The 22,495-nt window shown below is 36.6% G+C and overlaps 1 protein-coding gene across 1 annotated transcript in view; it reads left to right on the top strand.

Annotated features, from left to right (window-relative positions):
- Positions 1-2,981: 2,981 nt before the first annotated feature.
- Positions 2,982-22,495, top strand: part of gnai2a (guanine nucleotide binding protein (G protein), alpha inhibiting activity polypeptide 2a) — a 73,635-nt gene continuing 54,121 nt past the window's right edge. The window contains exon 1 of the mRNA XM_079393597.1: positions 2,982-3,783. Within this exon, the coding sequence (XP_079249723.1) occupies positions 3,666-3,783 (118 nt within the window). The 5' untranslated portion in view covers positions 2,982-3,665. The remainder of the gene's footprint in view (positions 3,784-22,495) is intronic.

Below are 22,495 nucleotides of genomic sequence, written 5' to 3'. Positions count from 1 at the left end.
GTTTCCTGAAAATGTTCACATGGTTTGTGTTTCCTCTTCGCAAGAAAATATGCAGAATAATCTATTTGAATGCATTCGGTCTGACAGACATGCTGAATTCCAAAAACATACTAAAGTTTAATGCATATGACCCCAAGAAACCTTTTAGGTACTTTATTGGCACAACGAAAAACCTGTAAAACCTATGAATTCTTTCTGTTGGACAAAAAAATATTTATTTTTAGATTATTTAATTGTTTTTCAAACTGAGACCAAAAAAAAAGGTTCTTTAAACAACGATTCACTGAAAGGTTCTTTCAGATTCAAAACGTTTCTTCTGTGGCATTGCTGAAATTGCTCCGATTTATCTAATTTTTTCCCCCCTGACTCTGTTTACCTGCACGTGTTGTCCAACTATAATCCGATAATCCATAAATACACCAGGAAAATTAAATTATGCAGTTATACTTTTATACTCTTTCTTTCAGTTCTGTTTATCCACCTGTTGCCATTTCTTCAAGTCAAGTCATACGGATACATCGTATTTACGAGTTGAATGCACATGAACCATTATTACGAGTGGGAAACTTAAAATTTTCTACTTTTGATGCCTCAACCCCCGCTGATTTAAAATCCAACAATCAAATAATTCCTAGATTTATTGTCATAATTTTCACAACTTGCACATGCATGTGATGTCCCCAGTGCAGCAGGCAAGCTTGGAATATGGAAAAGCTTACATTTAGCAGATAGAAATACTGCATTATATTGATTTTGTCAGGAAAAATGATGATCTGAACACTGTTGTGTAAGTTGTGGCTTTACTTTACTCTGGCATTGCATCCCACCCACATCCCTCTCATCAACATGTGGTACATTATATTACTATAATTAAAAATCTTTTTGGAAAATTAAACAGTTTCTTACAAACTTATGTGATTTGATCAAATACATAATGAAATATAACCGTATATGGGTAATGGAGAAATTACAATTAGCTTCAAGCTTGACATGACAAGTGAAATTAATACAACTCTTCTACTTGAATGTCACTATGAATCACTATTGAGTGTTGGTAATAACTTCTGGCTGGGATCCAATGTGGATTTTGGTCAAATGATGAAGCAGAAATATGTTGTTAGCAACATTCTAGAAGAATTTTATGTGGAAGATACACAGTTACGACTTCTGTGGGGCGTGAAGAAAAAGTAATGTAACTAGTAATTACTGTTGCCGGAAAGTAATAAGTAACAATATTACTTTTGAAGGGAGTAACTAGTAATGAGTAATATATTCTTTGAGTAACTAACCCAACACTGCCCAAAACACACTGCAGTTTTTACAGGTTTTAATGGTTAAAAGTTGATGGTTTGTCATTTTTGTAATGGTAGCTATTTGTGATTTATTACAATTTTCTGTGATGGTTCTATTGTTTTTATATAATGCATTTTAAGTCATTTTAAAGGCTGATGTTGGCTTAGGTCTGTTTTTATAACCACACAAATATTATCTTAATACTTCTTCGTATATTATTATTTGAAGTAACAAAGCCATGGTTAATTTGCGTTTACCATGGTTACAAGAACAATGATTTTTTTGTTTTGTTTTAATTGCGTAAAAAAAAGCATGGCTAACTTTGGTAAGTGAACATGGAAAGTCAGAGAGAATATTATATGCGCTGCTGGTGGGGAAATTATTACTGACATTAAAACATGTTATTAACCTCAACACCCAAAAAAGTTTCACATGATTATGAAAGTGACGCACGGGAAAGTGACTTAATTTTTTATGGCGATGTCTTTTCACAGGCATATCTTCAATTAAGATAATTTGCATTCAGCCGCAAACATGAGGTGGAGAGGTCCCGGATGCAGGATCGTCCTGGTTTTTTTCTTTTGAGCAACTGGGATGTATATATATATATATTTGTAATGTACAATAAAACTATATAAGTTAAATATACAAAATATTATATTATTGTATAATTATAATAGAATATATAATTATTCAGTTTACATCACCTTCATAAATGAAATAAAAACAGAATAAACACAATGATGCACATTCTTCATTCATCATTTTGTAGATGTAGAGTCTTGAATTTTATGTAGAAAAGTTAAATCGCTATCTTGTTCCGACCAAAGTGACTTGAATGCACCAGACGTCTATGTCCAGTCATAAATACGAACTTCCCAACAGGACTTGAACACAGCATAACTTCAATGTGCAAAACTTCTGGTATCATTAGCTTCCAATTATTTTAGCTGTTGTAACTATATATATATATATGTATATATATATATATATATATATATATATATATATATATATATATATATATAAATATAAATAAACTCGTCTCGCACATCTGAGTTTAGAAATAAAGACATGCAAATCTCGGGGGAGGATGAGCTAACAGTTCCAGTTATTGATATTTCAAAAATACTTTTTAAACAAGCTGGAATTAAAACTGGTGTCTGAAGTAAAGTACAATTTAATATAATTTCAGACACACGGGGGCGGTATGAAACAGGCAGGTCTGCCAAACGATGGAAAAGCACTCCATATGGAAAAAATCATTGCGAGTATTTAGTTTAAACAAGGTTTAATCTCCTGCCTAAACGCAAATCATACAGAACACGTGCTGAAATCAATGCATCAATATTGATATAAGTCTCAACAAAAGACATTTCGAAAAGAGGCTCTATTGAAGGACCATTGAGGGGCAAACAAGAGAAAGTCAGCTGTACTACACACATCACACACACGGGACATTTTGTATAAGGAAACCTCCAAAATTAGTTATTCTATACAAATGATTTTTTTTTAAATACTTACCAAACCGGTTTAAATATATTTTTTTACAGTTTTCTGTAATTAATTAGTTGTTATTTATTTAGCTATTCGGGTTAATTCGGGTGTACACGTATTTTATAATATTCTTTAAACGGGAATACTGCGGGAAAACTACATTTCCCATGAGCACCCGCGGTGGGCGTATCAGAGAGGGTCTGGCTGGCGACGCGTGAGGAGCCCATCAGTTCTGAACTGTCTTCTGTTGTGTGTGTGTGTGTGGCAGAGAGAGAGCAACTTCTCAGCAGACTGGGGCGTGGCGGCTTTTAAAACACTGAAAGAAATCAGAAACCGCTTAACGTTAGCTACCTAACGGCGCATATTATTCAAACCCCTCGGTGATCAGAGAACGGACTTAACCGAGGAAGAAAACAACGGGGATTTTGGCATTTTCCGATTCATTCAGTTTCTCGTCGCTTTTTAATACCTGAGGTTGATCTAAACTTTTTTAAACAAACTTTTTGGATTTGTGGATATGAGTTTTTCTCCCTCCCTGTCCGCGTGATGTGAAATTCCAGCGTCTGGTTTCCGTCAAAAGATTCCAGGTGTTGTTCTAATCTCAGTATTTTATATATAAATCAAGCCCAAAACGTCTTTTGAAAGACGTCAGTTTTTAATCTAACGTTACTAACGTTAACGTTAGTCTTTTAAAGACATTTCCCCTCCTTGGACTTGCGACAGGCTTTTTTTCTCTCAAAGCCAAAAGAGGAAGTTAGTCACGGAAGACTATTTAAAGAAAACCTCCAGTCGCTTTAAAAGGATAATACCTTTTTATTTCCCCCCCCTAAATCTACACTCATAAATCCGTCGCCCTGAAGCGCGCACTCGGGACCATGGGCTGTACCGTGAGCCAGGAAGATAAAGCCGCGGCGGAGCGGTCCAAAATGATTGACAGGAATCTGCGCGAGGACGGAGAGAAAGCCGCTAAAGAAGTGAAACTGCTGCTGTTGGGTGAGTGACGGATCTCCGATAACGGTCAGCGACTGTAAAATATCACATTAATAAGCACTCTGTCAGGTCGAGAAGTCCCTGTTTGACTGAAGAGCTCGTTTTAAACGTCTTTGAGACGGAAAGGGAGACATTATTTTGATAAGTTTGAGGGCAAGTTTCTAGGTAATGCATGTGTCATGTTTCCTCCTCAGGTTTGGCCTGCGATACACTGTTAACGGATTTGAAGGAAAAATATCAAGCGTTTACTTGTTTAGCAGTTTAAATGGCTCATGCTTTAAACGTTCTTGTTTTTCAGTTATTATTATTTTTTACTCCCAATTATGATTTGAGGCATGTGCAAAATTTTGTTGAGATAAACTTGTCCTTTCAGAAGCTATGTGTCCTAGATATGATGATGCTCTTTTTATTTTTTGGCATTCAACAGTGTTATTGCTTCAGAAGGTTACTCTACCTGTTAAAATCTGTACACAGTTTCTGTAATTATGACTATTGACTACTAATGCCTCAAATGGAAGAATGAGCCAAAAATGTTAAAAACAATGATAAAATACTAATCTTCAAAGTAGCCACCATTATTTACATACATGGGTTTCACAAATGCTTTTATCTGAAGTGACTTGCATTGTATTCAAGGTACATATTTACATTTTTATCAGTTCTTCCTCTTCTTGGGAATCAAACCTATGACCTTGGTGTTGCTAGTGTGTGAGATACTGATGGATGTATGTTGGGCACATGTTGTTTGTTTCTTCAATATTTGGTCCAAACCTCCATTTTAAGGATTCGATTTAGATCAAAAGCTATATAATCCTGAGAAACAAATGAACTGTAGTGTGCCGGGTAGTACATGTGCAAAACTTTCCCAATCGCAGAGAAACCGCGGTACTTAGATGTGGAAACTGGTTATTTCAGTGTGACTTTAAGGGGAGAGGTTGAGGGAATGTTTTGACAGTGCCTGTAATCACAATCAACATCTCTTGTGGCGCAGCATGACTACACTCACGCTCAGCATGCACTTTGGCCTGGCCTGGCCTGAACTGTGTTTTAACAGAAATGCAGGAATTCTGTGGGGGGGATGTTTTTGGAAGGCTTAGAGCCCAAACAGAAGCCTGGAACATCCACCCTGAGCCAAAGAAAGTGTTGGAAGTAGATTTTTGGCAGTGTATTGTACCTCTTTGCATGTTTGTTAAGGAAATGAAATACTTGATGTGGAGCTTTTTATGAGGAGTTCTAAAGCCTTTTTAATTTTACTTTATGAAGTCAGAAAATTGCTTTGGCTTACCACTGAGTTGACTTTTAAAAACATATGCGAGGGAGACGATATCGTGCCCAGCAGTTTTTGGATTTTCACAGTCATTTTGCTTGTTTTCCCCTCCCTCGCATTTAATATGTCAAACACAATCTGTTAGTTATCTTTCATAATGGTGTTTGTGGCAGGTGAATTTGAAGAGTTTAACTGCCACGAATGCCATTTGTATAAATAAGGTATTTTTGTCCCACTGACAATGAGATTACTTTGTTTTTCTTTCCATATGTATGATAAACACCTGCAGCATCATATAGAAGCTGATCCAGTTGCCTTGCCGGTCACAAAAACCTAAGATTCATCATGATTTTGTTTCTGATTTTGTTTTAAGCTTTCTAATGAGTCGATCTGCAGGACACCTACTTGAACAGTGAACAATCCTAATAATGTTTCTCCTGTCAGTAACTACATTTAATTCTAGGTCTCAGTGGGCTGTGCTCTAATAGCAGACGTGGACAGTAAACACTAAGTTAGGGGTTTGAGTCACTGTCTGAGGAGGATTAAATGACGCAATCCAGACAAGTAACTCATTACTTTTTAAATGGGAAGTGAGTGACAACAGAATTTTACATACATACTAGGGCTGGGCGATATGGCCTAAAAACACAAAATCCGATTTACGATTTAAATTGATTTTTTTCCCCCCTACTTAAAATCAATCTGCAGATGACAAAGAAATTGTTCAAAACAAGTTCTAACTTTATGGAGTGTCTATTTACACTAAGTGCAAATGGCCTGCCTTGTTGGGAAAGGCTATTTACACGAACTCCACCCACCAACGTGCGATTGAGTTAATCAACAAAAAGACGCCCATATAGCGTCAATTTCAGTGGTGTAGATGGTAAGGTGCATGTTTTTTGATGCGATCGACCCAAGTTCGAGCCCGCCTTTTTTTCTCCCTTTTCAAATCTCATATCGCATCAGAACGGCATTTACTTTCAATAAAAATGAAGGAAATAATCAAAAAGTTGAAAATAAAAGTATTGGTTAGGGTTAGGGTAGGTGTAGGGAGGGCTTTATTGTCCCATTAAGGTAGCATCCGTTTAAAAATTTGAATTAAGTAAACTTTATTTATATAGCACCTTTCACAAACAAGGAGTCACAAAGTGCTTTACAACACTATCAGTAAAACAAATCAAACATACATTCAATCAAAAATAAAATAAAAACAAAACCAATTAGAGACCGAATATCTCAGAAATTTAATAAGAGCCAAAGTGTACTGTTAATTAAAAGCTTGTCCAAAGAGGTGCGTCTTTAGGTGTCTTTTAAAAGAGTCTACAGAGCCCATTTTTCTAAGTGTTAGAGGGAGAGAGTTCCAGAGCCTTGGAGCCACAGCACAAAAAACACCTTTTGTCTTAAGACGTGTTCTAGGAATAGTTAGAAGGTCCAGGTCAGAAGACCTTAAAGAGCGACCAGGAGAATGTGCATATAATAGTATAATGTCTTATAATAATTAAAACTATAATTTACACTCAATACATTATTATTGCGTACGGTTTTATAATGTACTACAATACTGAGGTGCAGATAATTGCCACTATTTGCAATAAATAGCCTAGCTTAAATAGCAGAAAATCTTGCTATTTTAACAGTGTAAATAGAATCTAATTGCTATTTACACTCAGTGCTCACTGATAGCCGCTGCCCTTATTTGTTTTGATTTTCCCTTCTGGGATTTGATCTGGATTTCCCCCCTTGGGGTTAAAGTGCATTCAGAAACAACAAGCCAAAAAGAGTGAAAATATAACATAAAATAACGTAACATAACATAAAATGTAACGTAGGCCTAACATAAGACATACAATTATGTGACGCCCTTTGGCCTGAATCATGAATCAGTATTCAGAAAGGCACAGAAAACACATAACGATTGCTAACGGTTGCCTGTTACATTACCAGTGTTTCCCACAGACTTGGACTTTATTTGTGGCTGCATATATGCAAATTAATTCTCTGCCAGCAGGAGGCGCTTGTAGAGCAGGAGAAATGGAGGTTTCCCTGGTAACGCTGTACACAAATTAGCGCTCTGCTCACAAAAGCTGCTTTATCAGACATTATGCAAGATGAAATGAAAATGACATCCAAAATTTACTGAAGACAGTCTGTTTCCTTGAGTAATGCAGTGATATAAAGACACCCACACAGTGATTCGATTCTGAAACGTGCAGCGCTTGCTTATTCAACGAAGTCAAAGTTTTTGGAAAAAAAAAAATATCTATTTTTGTCGGTCAGTTTTGATATTGTGGCAGGACTCCACAAATAAATCTATGTATGGGAAACACTGCATTACAGAACATAAAATTTCACTTAGCCTACCACATAGAATAAGGAGAGATGACTGAGGACGATGACGAATGATTTGCAGATCCTGAGCACCATGACAAACATATAATCTTGTAAAATGTGTAGTAAGTAGGCTACTGCCGCTCCATAGTAAAAACAGAGTACATACGATCGCCAATCTCGAAAGTGAAACTAAAAAGCCATCATGCATTCAAAAGCAGTTTCAATGCCATGCATAATAGCGGCTCCATGATGCCCGAATTTTATATACAGTATGATTACCTAATGATATAACTGCGAGAGAAAGTATTGATATTTATCTCCTATCTCGTATTTATTGGAGTTCTGTAGTACACGTCTTTTATTTTTATTTTTTTAGAAAAAAATGATTTTCATTCAAACAAGTCGACATAAACTACACATTCGAGTTAATCGATAAAATCGATTTATCACCCAGCCCTAATACATACAGTACAGTCTAATTCCCCAAAATCACCACCAGTTTCTTAAAAACGATTACATCTTTAACCCCAAAACTTTTTTTAATGCCAGGAAAAGACCTCTGTTTTGAAAAAGTTGGTTGCGTTTGGAAAAGGCATGGTCTGTCTCACACGGGCTGTTGTCTCAAACTCTATTCCACCCCTCTAGTCTTTCCAAACTCAAGCTTTTGGTTCAACGGGGGAGTGTTACATAGATGGATGATGGACTATTTTTAGCTTGAGGCAGATGTAGGGAAAAGTTGTATTTCCAGGCTCCCAGAACTCTTGAGTTAAGGCTTTAGATGAAGTTTTGAGGCCTTTAACTTTACCTCCTCTAAACGTCTTTCTGAAACTCCTTTAACGATAAGCTGGTGCAGACTTTTTCTGTGTTTTTCTTCCTCTTAATTCCAGGATTGAATCTTTAGCTGGGCTTACCCTTTAGGCTTTCTGAACTATGGTCAAATTTAATCTTCCACAGTGAATTCCAGCTCATTGCTCTGTTTATTTATTCTAGTCCTGAACTGCCTTTGTTTTTTCCGTCTTTGCTGGCAGAGGGAAATATTCATTTGTGTCTTTGTACTCATCACCCTTGATGCACGTACAAGTCTGAACATCTCCAGACCATTGCTTTCACCATGAGTGTACTTGAAATCCTTTCATTCTTACTTGGTTAAATTCATGAAACATCATGTTAAAGCAATAATATTTCATGTTTTAATTAATTTGGTAAAATGTTTTCAGAGTTTCTGCACTGTAGCCAATAATTTAACTCTTATCAAATGGCAAAAGAGCCAAGCAGAATATAGTCAAGCGTGTGTATGCATCCATTTAACAGGTTTGACAGAACCTGTTGAACTGATTCGTGCTTTCGCCTCTTTCCTGTAGCCATTGGGCTTAATAGCGTTGATGGTGATAAATAGAGCGAGAATAACTCCTAGAACACAATCGTTCATCCTGTGTGCTTTTTTTTTCCGCACTCTTACTGTACTGACAGATCAATGCCGACAGGCATTTGGCAAAAGGCCTCTAGAACAAACAAACTGACACAAAAACCCATTAAGGCCTTTTGGACTGGAGAGATGACTGAAACTGGCGCTGTTACACTCTCCTGTCAGCGTGGCTGTAATGGTCCTTCACCACATGGAAATCACGCTTTGCATTTACACACCTTATTTGCTTTCTCTGTTGATCGCTTAGTGGAAAAAGCCGGCCGGTCCGTTTAGGATTCCGCTGTAAACCTGTCACAGCTCTAAAGATGTGTGTGTCTGTCTTATCTATCCATCTATCTATCCATCCATCTAATTCTTTTTTTTTTTTTTTTTTTTTGCTGATTTATTGTGTTAGGTGGTGTATAGTAGGTTAGGTTTGAAGGGCTCCATTGTGTGAGTATAGTCTGAGATAAATTGCTGTGTGTGGTTATGGGTGTGTGTATGTGATCTCTACTACTACTTTTCTGACAAGGCTGCGTCTGCTTCTTTTTTTGTCTTTAGTAGTAGTGAAAGGAATGCCCCAGCCCTGATTTTCTACTCTGCAAGTCTGCATAAGACATTGTGAGGGGTTTGGGTGTTATTTTCTTATATTTACGTTGGAGCTTTCAGGCTTTAAATCTGTCTTGTGGCAGATTTCTACTAGGGATGCACGATACTACTTTTTTCAGTACTCGCCTGATACCGATACTTTTTATTTTTGATACTTGCCGGTACTGAGTACCGATATTTCCATTGCATTTGTAAACTTTTTAAATATTGGGTACAGAAACCAAAAGAGTATGTATAATGTTAATTGGTTAACTTTATCATATAGATTGTCAAACCAAAATGTATTCAGACACCTTCAACATTTCTCACATTATCACAGTTATTTGCTATAGTTTATGGTAATAAACTATGACAAGAACTCAGAGTTAAACTGTGTCAGAACAAATTCAGATTGAGAATGTCAGATACTGAGGTTAGCTGCTGTCGCTATTTGACAGAACTGTCAAATTTACCTTCACTCCCATAAACACTGTATTAGAAACACCCTCGCATTAGCGTTAACAAGTTTTTTTTGTATTCTGATTCAAAGGTAATATAATACAGAGTACAGTGTTGTAAATGTACATGCATGTATTTTATGCAGCAGCTATTTGCACTGTGTAAATAGTGATAGAGGCTATTTAACTAAGTGCAAATACGTAAAAATAGCAGGATTTTGTGCTATGTATACTACTTGTTGCAAATAGTAGCACTTATCTGCACCTCAGTATTGTAGTAAAAAAACCAGTATGCAATAATAACGTATTGAGTGTAAATTATAATTTTAATTCAAATGGATGCCACCTTATTGGGACAATAAAGCTCTCCCTACACCTACCTGATACTTTTTCAACTTTTGGATTATTTCCTTAATTTTTATTGAAAATAAATGCCTTTCCGATGCGATACGAGATTTGAAAAGGAAGAAAAAAAAAAGTTTGGTAAAAGACTGACTCGAACCCGGGTCGATCGTGTCCAAAAACACAATGACACACGCTCTACCATCTGCACCACTGGAGCTGACGCTGTAAATGATTGACTCTGCTGTTCTTCTTCTCGTTCTTCCTGTACACCCTGATTGACAGATATCTTGTCCAATCAGCGATGAGTAATCTATTCCCAAACCAATGGCGCTGTCTCGAACTATACCTACCTCTTCCGTTTTGTCTGATTTGTTAATTTGTTTTCTGACTTGTTAATTTGTTTTCGGATTTGTCAATGTGTTTTCTGACTTGTTAATTTGTTTTCTGATTTGTCATTGTGTTTTCTGACTTGTTAATTTGTTTTCTGATTTGTCATTGAGTTTTCTGACTTGTTAATTTGTTTTCGGATTTGTCATTGTGTTTTCTTATTGTTATAATGTTTTCTGAATTGTTGTGTTTTCTGAATTGTTATTTTGTTTTTTAGATTTGCATTTGCGTTTGTAATTTATTTTGTTTTCAGAATCGTGATTTGTTTTGCACTTCTCGGCCACCGTAGGTATTGCATTATTTTTGCTTTCAAAATAAACCTTTCTGTAACTTGTCGAGAGGTCATCCATTGTGGTCAAAGAGGACTAGCGCATTGCTGAACTTATTCAACATTAACCGTGGGGCAGTGAAGTGAGACTTAGAAAGTTTACTGGATTCCTAGAAGATGGTCACTGGTCACTGGTTTTGTTTAATGTATTCTATATACAGTGACTTCATGCGTGGCTAAACTTTTTAAGTGATCCGTTTGGTACCTAAATATATTTTGGCAACTTGTGAAAAACATTGACTGGTTTTTGGTGTCAATAAGACTCAATGATATGTTAATTAAAGGGGCTTTCCTCCATGTTTTTACTTGGCACCTGTGCATGAATGAATTAATCAGTAAGCCAAATTGCCGCAGTCTGCTTTACATAGTTATTACTTTCTTTAAATTTGATTAATCTCAGCCACTAAATTACTAAAACTATAGCTAGTGGTTAGTAAAAATTGCAAGTGCAAAATGAATAACCACTATTTTCTCTGTAGGCAAATCTCCTGAGTGCTTCATGGGATTTTATCAAGCATTAACTTATTTTTTTAAAAAGCCAGATGTTTTAAATGAATAGGTCTCCCAAAAGCAAAATTTACTCAGCCTCATGTCATTATAAACCCGTATGACTTGCTTTTTTTCCTTGAAAGATGATGTTTAGCGCCAAGCACCAGGTAGTTTATGTACCTTTATATGTGCACTATATTACAAATCTTTTTAAGTCATAATAGCGTTGTATGAATAGCAGGCTGAAATGAAATGTATTCACTGAAAGTCTTACATTCCACCACTGCTCTCAAATCTCACTTGCATTTGATTCCATTGAAATATCATGGCAGCTTGACATCAGTGACTTTAAAATAGTTTTTACTTGTAAATTTATTTATTTGCTTTTTGTAAGCTTTAGTTTAATGGCAGTATGACATTGATGTCAAACTTGGTGCTAAATTGGAAAGGACTCTAACCTTGTACAATCTTGACATGGTTTTGACATGGTGTGTGTAAACAATGACAGCATTTCTATTTCCAGCATTTATGAGGTTTTGAAGCAACATGCTAAAAAAATCGATGTTGATCAAACCCATTGTGTGCATGTATCATGTAGGCCTATGTGTTCAGATTTTATTCCCAAACGCCCCTAAAACCTGGCACATTCTTTCCACCTCCATGATGGAAAACAATAGTGTTGATGATAATGACACGTTCTACAGACAAGCAGACTCTTGAAAAGCCTACTGGGATTGCCTTTCTGACCTTTTCTGCTCTCCTCAGATTGAAGCCTTTTGTATTTGCTTTGTTATTTGCTCCAGTGCTTCCCACAGGTCTGAAATATACTTGCGTTGGTAGCCGGGTGGTAGCCTCCTATTACCCCTGGCACAAAAATGGTCTACTATATGTGACAAAAAAACAAATAAGCGATGATTGAAATCTGAAAATTATGCATTGATATTACAGTGTCACTCTCTTTGTGTCTTTGGGACACTTGCAACTATGCTGCTGGATCTCCTGTAGGGGTGTGCGATATGACGATTTTTGATCGTGGACGATCTGCTTTTTAAGAAATATCGTAGTATCGCGCTACCGCGCACATGGTCAAATACAGTTCTGGCGCCGCCGTCTCTATATACTGTACAACACGACATACAGCAGTAGAGTTACTCAGACAGGACACTGCACTTATTCGCGATCGCAAAAGTACATTATTTGCATACAAGCCTTGCTGGTTAAATGTTTAATTCGCGCGCTGGTCTGACGTGCGCTTTATCTGAGCGCATACACCTGAAGCACGCACTAAAACGCCTGTCTAACAGCGCCTGATTACTCAACTAAGTTATATTTTGCGCTAATACTGTCAAAACACACAAGGTTTACATACAGACTGAGTTGGTTATCTCTAAAATGAAAGTAAATAGTTAAGAGAGAAACGGATGCGTGTCTGTATATTAGATGCGTGCAGCTCTTAAAGGGACAGGACACTAAACATGCTGTCAACTGTCATTAAAGGGATAGTTCACCCTAAATTTTAATTTCTGTCATTATTTACTCAGTGGAAAACCAAACAGTTGCTGGTCCACATTGACTTTGATAGTAGGAAAGAAAAATCCTATGGAAGTCACTGAGGATCAGCAACTGTTTGGTTTTCCACCTTCTTCAAAATAGCATTTATGTTCAGCAGAAGAAAGAAACTCATTCCGGTTTAAAACAACTTTTGAGTAAATGATGGTATAAAAATAAAACATTATGACAGAATTGACAGACAGATGACAGAATATTAATTTTTGGGGGAACTATTCATTTAACGTCAACAAAACAACAAAACGCAAAGAGAAAAATCACTCACTATTCTTGACTGAAAAACTTGAATACAGTTGCTTTAGGAATCAGTCTATCTAGTGTTTTATTTTTATATTTGTTCATTCAATTTCATTGAATGCTCTGCTAAATACACCTATTGTACCTGGAAATAAAGCACTGTTTGTTTTATTTGTATATTATGTGTATTTGTAATGTGTATCTTTGTTCTTATTTTTTAATAAGAAAAATAAAATAATGACAAAGATTTTTTATCTTCGCCCACTTTGGCCTAAATATCTGCCGTGCATCTTTGTCTTTCTAGTTTGGCTGTAATGCTCAGACAACTGGTAAAACCAAAATAGTAAAACTAACAAAGAATCGTGATAAAAATCGTGAATCGTGATATTTCTATAAAAAATCGTGATATGATATTTTTCCCATATCGCCCACCCCTAATCTCCTGCACCTTCCTGTGCCACTGCTGCTTCTTTTAGCTTCTCCCTCACTCTCACTACTAACATTATGCCCAAGGCATCAATGACCAACTGGAATGGAGAACAAGCTTGAATCGTAGTTTTGGCTCTGCATTTCGCTTCATTGTTAACTGCTCAGGGCTCAACGCTATGGCTTTTTCCTACTAGCCCAGTAGTTGTCATTGTTTTTGATCCTTGTTATCTTGTATTCTAATAAGTTCATGAAGTTCAAACATTATTAAAGACAAGTGAACAGTTAGTAAATAAGAACAAATAAGAACAAATTACAAGCAATAGAACAAATAAATAATCAGAACAAATACACAAATTAAACAATGCTTTAGGTTTGTAGGTGTTAAGGTTAGAAATTAAATCAATGCATATTCTTCACTGTATAAATGTAGATTAATTCTTGTTAAAGCTACAAAAGTTATTCAGTCAAGAGCAGAGAGTGTTTTTTTTTGTTTGTTGTTGATTAACATTAAAGGCACAGACAGCAGCTGATAAATTAGGCACGGTAGAGACAATGCATGGGTCCAATATAGTGATACACATCCAATTTCTTTCTCAGCTGTTCACTTAAAGGTGGGGTATGCATTTTTTCAAAAGTCGGGCCTGTACCAAAACAAACTTGTAACCAATCAGCAGTAAGGGGCGTGTCTATTCATGATGCGAGAAGACAGCGCTCATCAGTGCACATGATGGACATGAGCCGAGCCGAGCGACGAAATTTGTTTTGTGTAAAATTTACTTAAATTTTGTATTATATAAGCAGGCTACTTTTTAAAACAATTACTTATAAATTACTTAAAATAAGTGTTCTTTTAAGTATCCAAAAATGTACAGACAATAGTTATGGGTTTTTTCTTTTTTCCTCAGCATTATTGCCATTTGATTATTACTGATGAGATCATAGACAGTGGCAGCTTTAACAGGCTGCATTCACACTCACAGATCTATTTCAATATATCAGATGTTTTGTCCTGCTCTGAAAACATAAACAACTGTGTACGACAATTTCGTATTTAAAGTATTCGAAAATGCAAGTGCATTTTAACCGCAGCCGTAATTGAGCTTCAGGACAAACAAACACAAATTGCACGTGAAAGTCTGTCAGTGCGCGTGTTTCATGCATCTAATAGTACTGCATTCCAAACGGCATAAATGAAAGCATATCTAAAGCAAATTTAAAGTAAAACACGGCGGGTGGAAGCACACACTGTCAAGCAATGCGCACGTGTCTCACAGCGCAAATTCTGTGCACACGTGCCATATGCGAAAAAATAAAACAAGCTCAGAATCGATTCTAAAATATTCGGAATCGTTGAAGAGAGAATCGTGATGCATCGGAGAATCGATTTTTTAAGGCTGCTTGCCTTATAGGGTTTGAGAAGTGGAAACTGCCCCTTGCTGGATAGTAATGTCCATCTAGCTCCATTTTACACCAGGACCAGAGCTTGCTTGCTGTCTCTCGCTTTGGTCTGCTCATCTCTTAAGTGGGAAAACAGCGCTCTGCCACATTGCTGTAAGAGCAATGAGAACATTGGCGTAGATGTGCGAGGTAGCTGGAAATTAGGGGGGAGATCACGGACACTGGCCCGGCCATCTGTTTGTGTAAGGCGGCGAGGTGGCGTTGACATTGTTCAGGCTTGCTTATTGCCAATTTGCTGACATGAAAAATGGCAGATGATTGTGCAGCATATTATACTTTCCTTTGAATGCAGGAAGTTGTATCTGTATGAGATAGAACATATTGTATATGTTTTTAAACCACCCAATATGAGCCTGCCATTCTATAAACAAATGTCTGCGTGAGAGCATCACTGAGCGTCTGTTTGCTTCACTGAACCGTCTCGCTTCGGCTGTGAGGAGAGAGTGAGAGCAAGAACACTCTTTGTTTACTTCAATCTGACCCATAAGAACCAGCGACGTGCAGCTATTGTAAACCGCAATGACTGAGAAAGCACATTGGGGGGGGGCTTTATCTAGGTTTTTTTGCCAGAGGTTGCTGAAATGCACTGAACAGAAGTTCATAACCTCTTACATCATCAGGAAGGTGAAAGGTCACCTCTATAGTGGGTTTACGTTGACTCTTTTAACTCCGGAAATGGCCGTCAGATTGCATTTCATCTTATGTATTCAGCTTCCATTTTTCATTGAAGGTTGGGGTTAGGATGGGTATAACTAAAATGGGCCACATGTGTGGGTAGAAGCCTCTCCATTTGTGGATTGTAATGCTGACAACATATCTCCTTGGGCTAAAACAAACATAATCTTTATGGAAGCATGAGCACGGCAGATTCTTGTGGATCTTGAGTATAAATATTGTATGCATGTTATATATTATATAGGGTTGCATTTATTTAATCAAAAATCATTATTCATATTTGTAATTTTCTATTTTAATGTTTTTTTTTTTTTTATTGTATTATTATTGTAATTTGTTCCAGTGTTGTTGCCAACAGTGTATTAATTTTTTTTTTTTTTTTTTTCGGCAGTCATTGCTCCAGTCTTCAGAAATCGTTTTTTTTTTTTTTTTGTAACATTGTACATGCCTTTACTGTCACTTTTGATAAATTTAATGCGTGTTGCATAAAAATAATTTCTTCAAAAAAGTTACCGCAGACTTTTGAATTATTATTTTTTCTCATATCCTTTTATACAGAAATACATTGCATTACAGATGTAAAATAAGTCACAAATGTCACAATGTTGAGTTTGAGCAATTTTTGGTCCATCGTATATGGTCTGCCTTTTCTGAAAGTCAGACTGTAAAATCACAAGACTGCTTGATGGCCACATACTTCAATTTATTGAAGGAACACATTTTAATTTAATTTAACTCCAAAGGAGTTAATCTAATACCAGGGATTTTAACAAATAGACTGAGATGTCTCATCAGTAATACTGGATTAGTATGAGATCATTTGATGTTTGCCTTTGTGCCAATTTCCATGATATGCTGCCATCAACATTGCCTCAGTAGCTTGTTAGGAACTGCTCTGTTTATTACAGTTTGTAATTAGCCACAGATTTCTCCCTTTTCTGTAAGCAGCGAGTTTGTTAAACTAGACTCTCTCCTTGACAGTTAACGAGAGTGAGACAGCGAGGTGATGCCACACTGGCAGGTCTTTGTTCTCAGGGCTGCGGGGCATGAAGAGATGATGCCAGTCACTTGGGAGAAGAAAGATCAGCCAGCTCGGCCTCAGAGGTGCTGGGTGGAGGGAGTGTAAATGAAAAACACTGAAACTCCCATTTCTTTTTTTAGTCTATTGCTCGCCTGCACTGGCCCGCTAATCTTTGCGCCTGTGCTGACAGAGTAGTGCACGAAAGCAAGTCGTTCATTGGGGAAAACGCTTAAATGAAAGCTCTCGCTCATTCCTGCATTAGCGTACTCTCTAGATTAATGGTCGACTGGTTGGCATTAGTGGGGTTGACTACTTCATCTGCCTTTTTTGTCCTGTTCTGTCATTCTCAATTAATCTGTGTTTATGAATATGACCAGCATAATAACACTGGGCTTCTTTTGACTGACAACAACCCAACAGCTAGTTGATTATGAATACGTGTAGTTCTGCACATCCCTGATTTGGATTTATTTTGTGCCTCTGGTGTTCTGGATTAGCACTGTGGCGAGATCCAAATTTCAGTTCAAGTGGCCATGCTGTGCCTGATTTCTTTTACACATTCAGTCCTGTCCCCACAGCTGATGTCGAGCCCTAATTGGTATAATGTCTTCCTTTCACTTTTGATTTAATGGCTGCTCAATAGGCGCAACTTGTGCTTGTGCCTCTCACTTGGCCCTTTTCCCCTCATTTGGTCAATTCAGCTGTTCAAGTCACATTGATTTTAATTATCACAGAAAGTCTGGTGCTTATACACAGCCACATAATGGCCACTAACAGTAGCCCTGACTTCTAACTTTGTTATTTTTGGTGACGTGGCAAACATTTGTTATATTTATCCAGATCCCTGGAGGTGGAACAAAACCAGCAGCTGTATATAGAATCATTATAGCATTCTCAACCATGAAGCCATTTGCTGTCTCTCAATCCCTGTATTAAAAAAATGGTATGTTGGTGCTGGAAGAATGATGTCGTTTCCTGTTCCCCCCCAAACCACTTCCTCTCTTGCCTCATCTCAGCTAGTGCTGAGACTGAGGTTGGTGCAATCCCTTTGTTCATTCGGTACAGGAAGCTAACACACCCATCCTGTTGAAGGTTTCGCACTCATTCAGGGGCAAATTGTCAAGCGCTTCCTTTTAAGTGGCCCACTTTTGAGTAAAAAAAAAAGCATGATTTAAAAAGAATCCACCTCAAAAATCACTACAGACTATAGCTTTGTACATTGACATTTAATTAGATCCAGATGTCAGTTGAAGAGTGCACTACTGGTGTATACGAATAATCCTTCGGTTTCTGGGTGTGTTTACACTTGTAGTTTGGTTGTATTGGTTTTAACCTGTTAACGTTTGCCAGAGCGACGACGCACTGATGCGCTTTTTCCCCCCACTAGTTTAATGTTTATGAATGAATTTAACGTGAAAGAATATCATTAATCTTGACAAACTATATATCATTCTGAAGGTCTAAGCCTCAAGCATCGACGACAGATCGCTGTTTTTCGATGGAAAGCTTATAAGAAATGTATTTGCTACATTTGCGTAAGCAGTACACATCAAAACATGCAGAATAAAAAAGCAGTACGTACCAGATTCATTGTAATAACGAGTCACAAACGCGTCCACTGCTGACATCCCAGTTTAGTTAGAGAGGTAAGGGTCCACAGAACAACATCCCAGCGAGCACTTTTAGTCCAGCGAAACAATAACGTTGTAATAAGGATGAATATTCCTCTGTTTACATTTAATTTCTTTGGGAGAGTTATTGTTCGCGTCCGTTATGGAATAAATTACGCTCAAAAACAGCGTCTTGGTGGTAAAAAACCAACACGGTGCTGTAGCATACAGTTTTACAAACAGAATGAGACCGTCCACGGAAAAAAAAAGTCTCAGAAAAGCGGAATATAGTTTATTTGAATTTGGCGCTCTCTCCTGCCAGCCTGCTTTATCCATAATTTTTTTTTTTTTCCTTCAACATTTTTTATGTGTGTGTGTATTGTGTGGGGAATGTGGCCGTATCTGCATGATTATCATATGCATGGACGCACATCAGCGTTTTATTACCGACTCTATGACGGCTATCATTGTGATTCAATGATCAGCTATTATTGATTATATGGCCCATCTGTTTGATTATCATCTGTATGGAAGCACATCAGCGTGCGATTACTGACTCTATGACCATGTCATGAATATGTATAATGACTAAAATAGTTTGTATAATTCTGCAATACTGCAATTCTGGTGGTTATTTTTCCTCAAACAGAGGGGCTGGGGGGACTGTAAATATTTTCAGAAAAAGTATTGCAGGAATCTAATTTTTCATGGTATCGTCTTCAAATTTGAAATATAAACTCATGCGACACGTGGCTTTCAACCCATTACTTTTCTGGATTGCTCCAGGACTTATTTCATGTATTTGTATATGAAATAAAAAAACATTCAGTGTGGAAAAACATTTTTCAAGGCACGTCAGTGTCTATAACTTTTTATCTTTTTGAACATTATCAACTCTGGATGATGGATAGTAAAGCCTAGAGTGTCTTCTTTCCAAAAATACCTAATTTGTTTGTGTAGCACACTTTGTCAGGAACTGTTACCGTTTTAATTTAGGTAGGTTATTTTCACCTGTGAGGCCCCAAATGGGGGGGGCGAAGGTTAACAGGGGTGGTGATGGCGCAGTGGATAAGACACATGCCTTTGGTGTGAGAGACCCGGGTTCGAATCCACTGTGAGACACCAATGTGTCCCTGAGCAAGACACTTAACCCTCTAGTTGCTCCAGAGGCGTGCGACCTCTGACATATATAGCAATTGTAAGTCGCTTTGGATAAAAGCGTCAGCTAAATGAATAAATGTAAATGTAAATGTAACAGGTTAATGATCCGGACCAAAAGTAAATAAGTTTATTCCTGGTTCTTTTAGTATCATTTTTAAAACCGAATCTAAAGATACTAAACTAAAGGCAGTTTTGATGTAGTTCTGACACCTGCATAAAACTGTAATAGGCAACAGCTCCTATGACGAGAAGAAAAAGGTATGCTTGAACATTTTGTAATTTTTAGGGTCTCATCTTGTGACAACACCTCCTGTTCATTTGAAAGTAGATCAAGATTCACGTTTGCAGGTCAAAGTTTGGATGGCAGTGTTCACACTTGTTCAAATGAGTCCCATGGTTTGTTTTAATTTAACCAAACCTACCAAGTGTAAACGCATCCAAAGCATTGTTTTATTATCATTTCAGTCCTTATGTGTATTTCTTAGATTTAAATGAAAGCATAAATGTTATCAGGAAGTTGGTTTTCTTGTTGAGGTTCTGAACAGCTCAAAGTTGAGATCACTTCTCCCTTCTGCCAGTTTTGAAGCACATCACATGTCCATTAGTGCAGGGAGCACATCCGCTCAGATGTCAGGACTAAAGGCTCACTCTCCTTCTTAAAATCCTTTACCCAATTTCATTTCAACATTGCACAGAAAGTGGTAAGCTGTGCAACAGACCGGAAGTCAAAATCATATTTAGATTGTGTCTCATTGTTCAGATCATCCTGTCTGTTTTACAGTGAAGTAACGTTTATGTTAGAGAGCTAGATATTGGCAGCTACTTCACAATTTAACAAAACTTTTAATGCAAATGTTATGGTTTACCATGCAGTTTTGCATGAAAGTTGGCCAAATGCCGGAGAGATTTAGCGTGTCCTCAAATGAGAGTGAAACTGCAGTATCAGTTTCAATCTCTCTCGTGTGGCTTGCTTCACTTTTTGTCCAGTACTCCATCTCATGGAATTGTTTAAAAAAAAATGCCTTTTTTGAGTTTGAGCTTATTTAGATGACATGCTGCAGGGCTCGCAAAATGTCTAAATCCCTGGTAGCCCTTCGGGCAGGTACTCATCAGATTTTGGTAGCCCGAAAATTAATTTAACTAGCCCAAATAAAATAAAGACCATAAATGTCAATCAAAAACATTTTCAATACACAAATATCAACGAATATCAAGGAAAAGGAAGTTTTATTTGACTATTTACAAGGTATCTGCAGAATTCTTAAATCTATTTAAGGCAATTTGAAAAATTATTTCTTATACCATTTAACGTATTTAAAACTAAGGCCTTAAAAACTCTTCAGTTTAGTTGTATCAGATTTAAGGACCCGTGGGAGCAATGTTCCCTCTAATTTTTTTTCTTGCTGAGCAAAACTTTTCTTTATTGGGCGGACATTTCGGGCACCTGAGCAAAAGCATTCTTTATACCAGACCTGTACAGCGCGCACACAAAAAAGTGTGTAACTTTGAACTTTAATGTGCTATTTATATTTGATTTAACCCTTGATGTAAGTTTTTTTTTAAAGAAGTTTCTTATGCTCATCAAGGCTGTATCTATTTGATAAAAAAATACTGAATATTATTTCACAAAACAATATTGTGAAATATTATTGCAATTTCAAATAAATGTTTTCTATTTTAATATAATTTAAAATTTAATTCCTGTGAAACAAAGCAGTATTTTCAGAGTCACATGATCCTTTAGAAGTCATTCTAATATGCTGATTTTTAATCAATGTTGGAAACAGTTGTACTGCTTTTTTATTTTTTTATTATACTGTATTTTTTGGGACCTGTGATATTTAAAAAAAAAAAAAAAAAAAATGCTTAGTGTTTAGTCAAAATAGAGATTTTGTTACAATATAAACTATTCAAAAGTTTGGGGTCAGACATTTTGTTCTTTCTTTTTTAAAGATACTTTAAAAAAGTTTAAAGAAAGTTAAATAAACTTTATTCAGCAAGGATGTGTTAAATGGATAAAATTGATAGTAAAGACTTCTATTGTTAGAAGATATTTATATTTTGAATAACTGCTGTTCTTTTAAACATTTTATTAATCAAAGAATCAAAGAAAAAAGTAACACAGGTTCCAAAAAACAAATATTAAGCAGCACAACAGTTTCAACACTGATAATAAATCAATCAGCATATTAGAATGATTTCTGAAGGATCATGGGACACTGAAGACTGGAGTAAAGATGCTGAAAATTCAGCTTTGATCACAGGAATAAATGCTATTTTAAAGTATAGGTATTAAAATAGGAAACCAATATTAGAAATTGCAATACTATTTCAGTAGATCAATGTTTTTTCTGTATTTTTTAAATGAATACAGCCTTGAAGAGCAAGAGACTCATAGTCAATGACTCAGAAACAAGGTCAATTATTTATAACATAATATATTATCAAAACAAACTATTTAAGCTTATAGAATGGAATAGAATAGAATACAAACTGAAGCCAAACTTAAGCTGAGATATGCAAGTTAAATATAAAAAAAAACGTGAACATATGAATTCTTCTATAGCTGTCTAAACATCGATATGAAGTACAGTTTGTACAATACTCTTGTGTGTGACTGTACATGTTTCAGTTTTGTTACTGTTCTTTGCCCATCCTCCGTTATTTCCAGCACTTAATCAAGCCACTCTTTTCTTTAATACGAGGACGTTTTATTTCACATGTCATTGCGTTTGTGTTGTCTCTCGTGTTGAGTGCATCGAAACCATTGAAGCATTCAGTTTCTACAGCGACACATCGTTCTCTTTCTATAAAACCTGTAAACTGCATTCACTGGTTCTAACTCTGTCGTGACATCAGCTCTATAGCGGTTTTTCTTTCCCTTTTACTGGCGGCATTCAATCAAATGGCTTCCCAACTCATTTTTGTGTGCGCAAGGCACATTATTTCTTCTGCGC

This window comes from Barbus barbus (genome assembly GCF_936440315.1).
Source record: "Barbus barbus genome assembly, chromosome: 35".
In the NCBI taxonomy this organism is placed as follows: Eukaryota; Metazoa; Chordata; class Actinopteri; order Cypriniformes; family Cyprinidae; genus Barbus; species Barbus barbus.
Note: the sequence above shows the minus strand (reverse complement) of the source record. Positions and strands in the feature narration are given on the sequence as shown.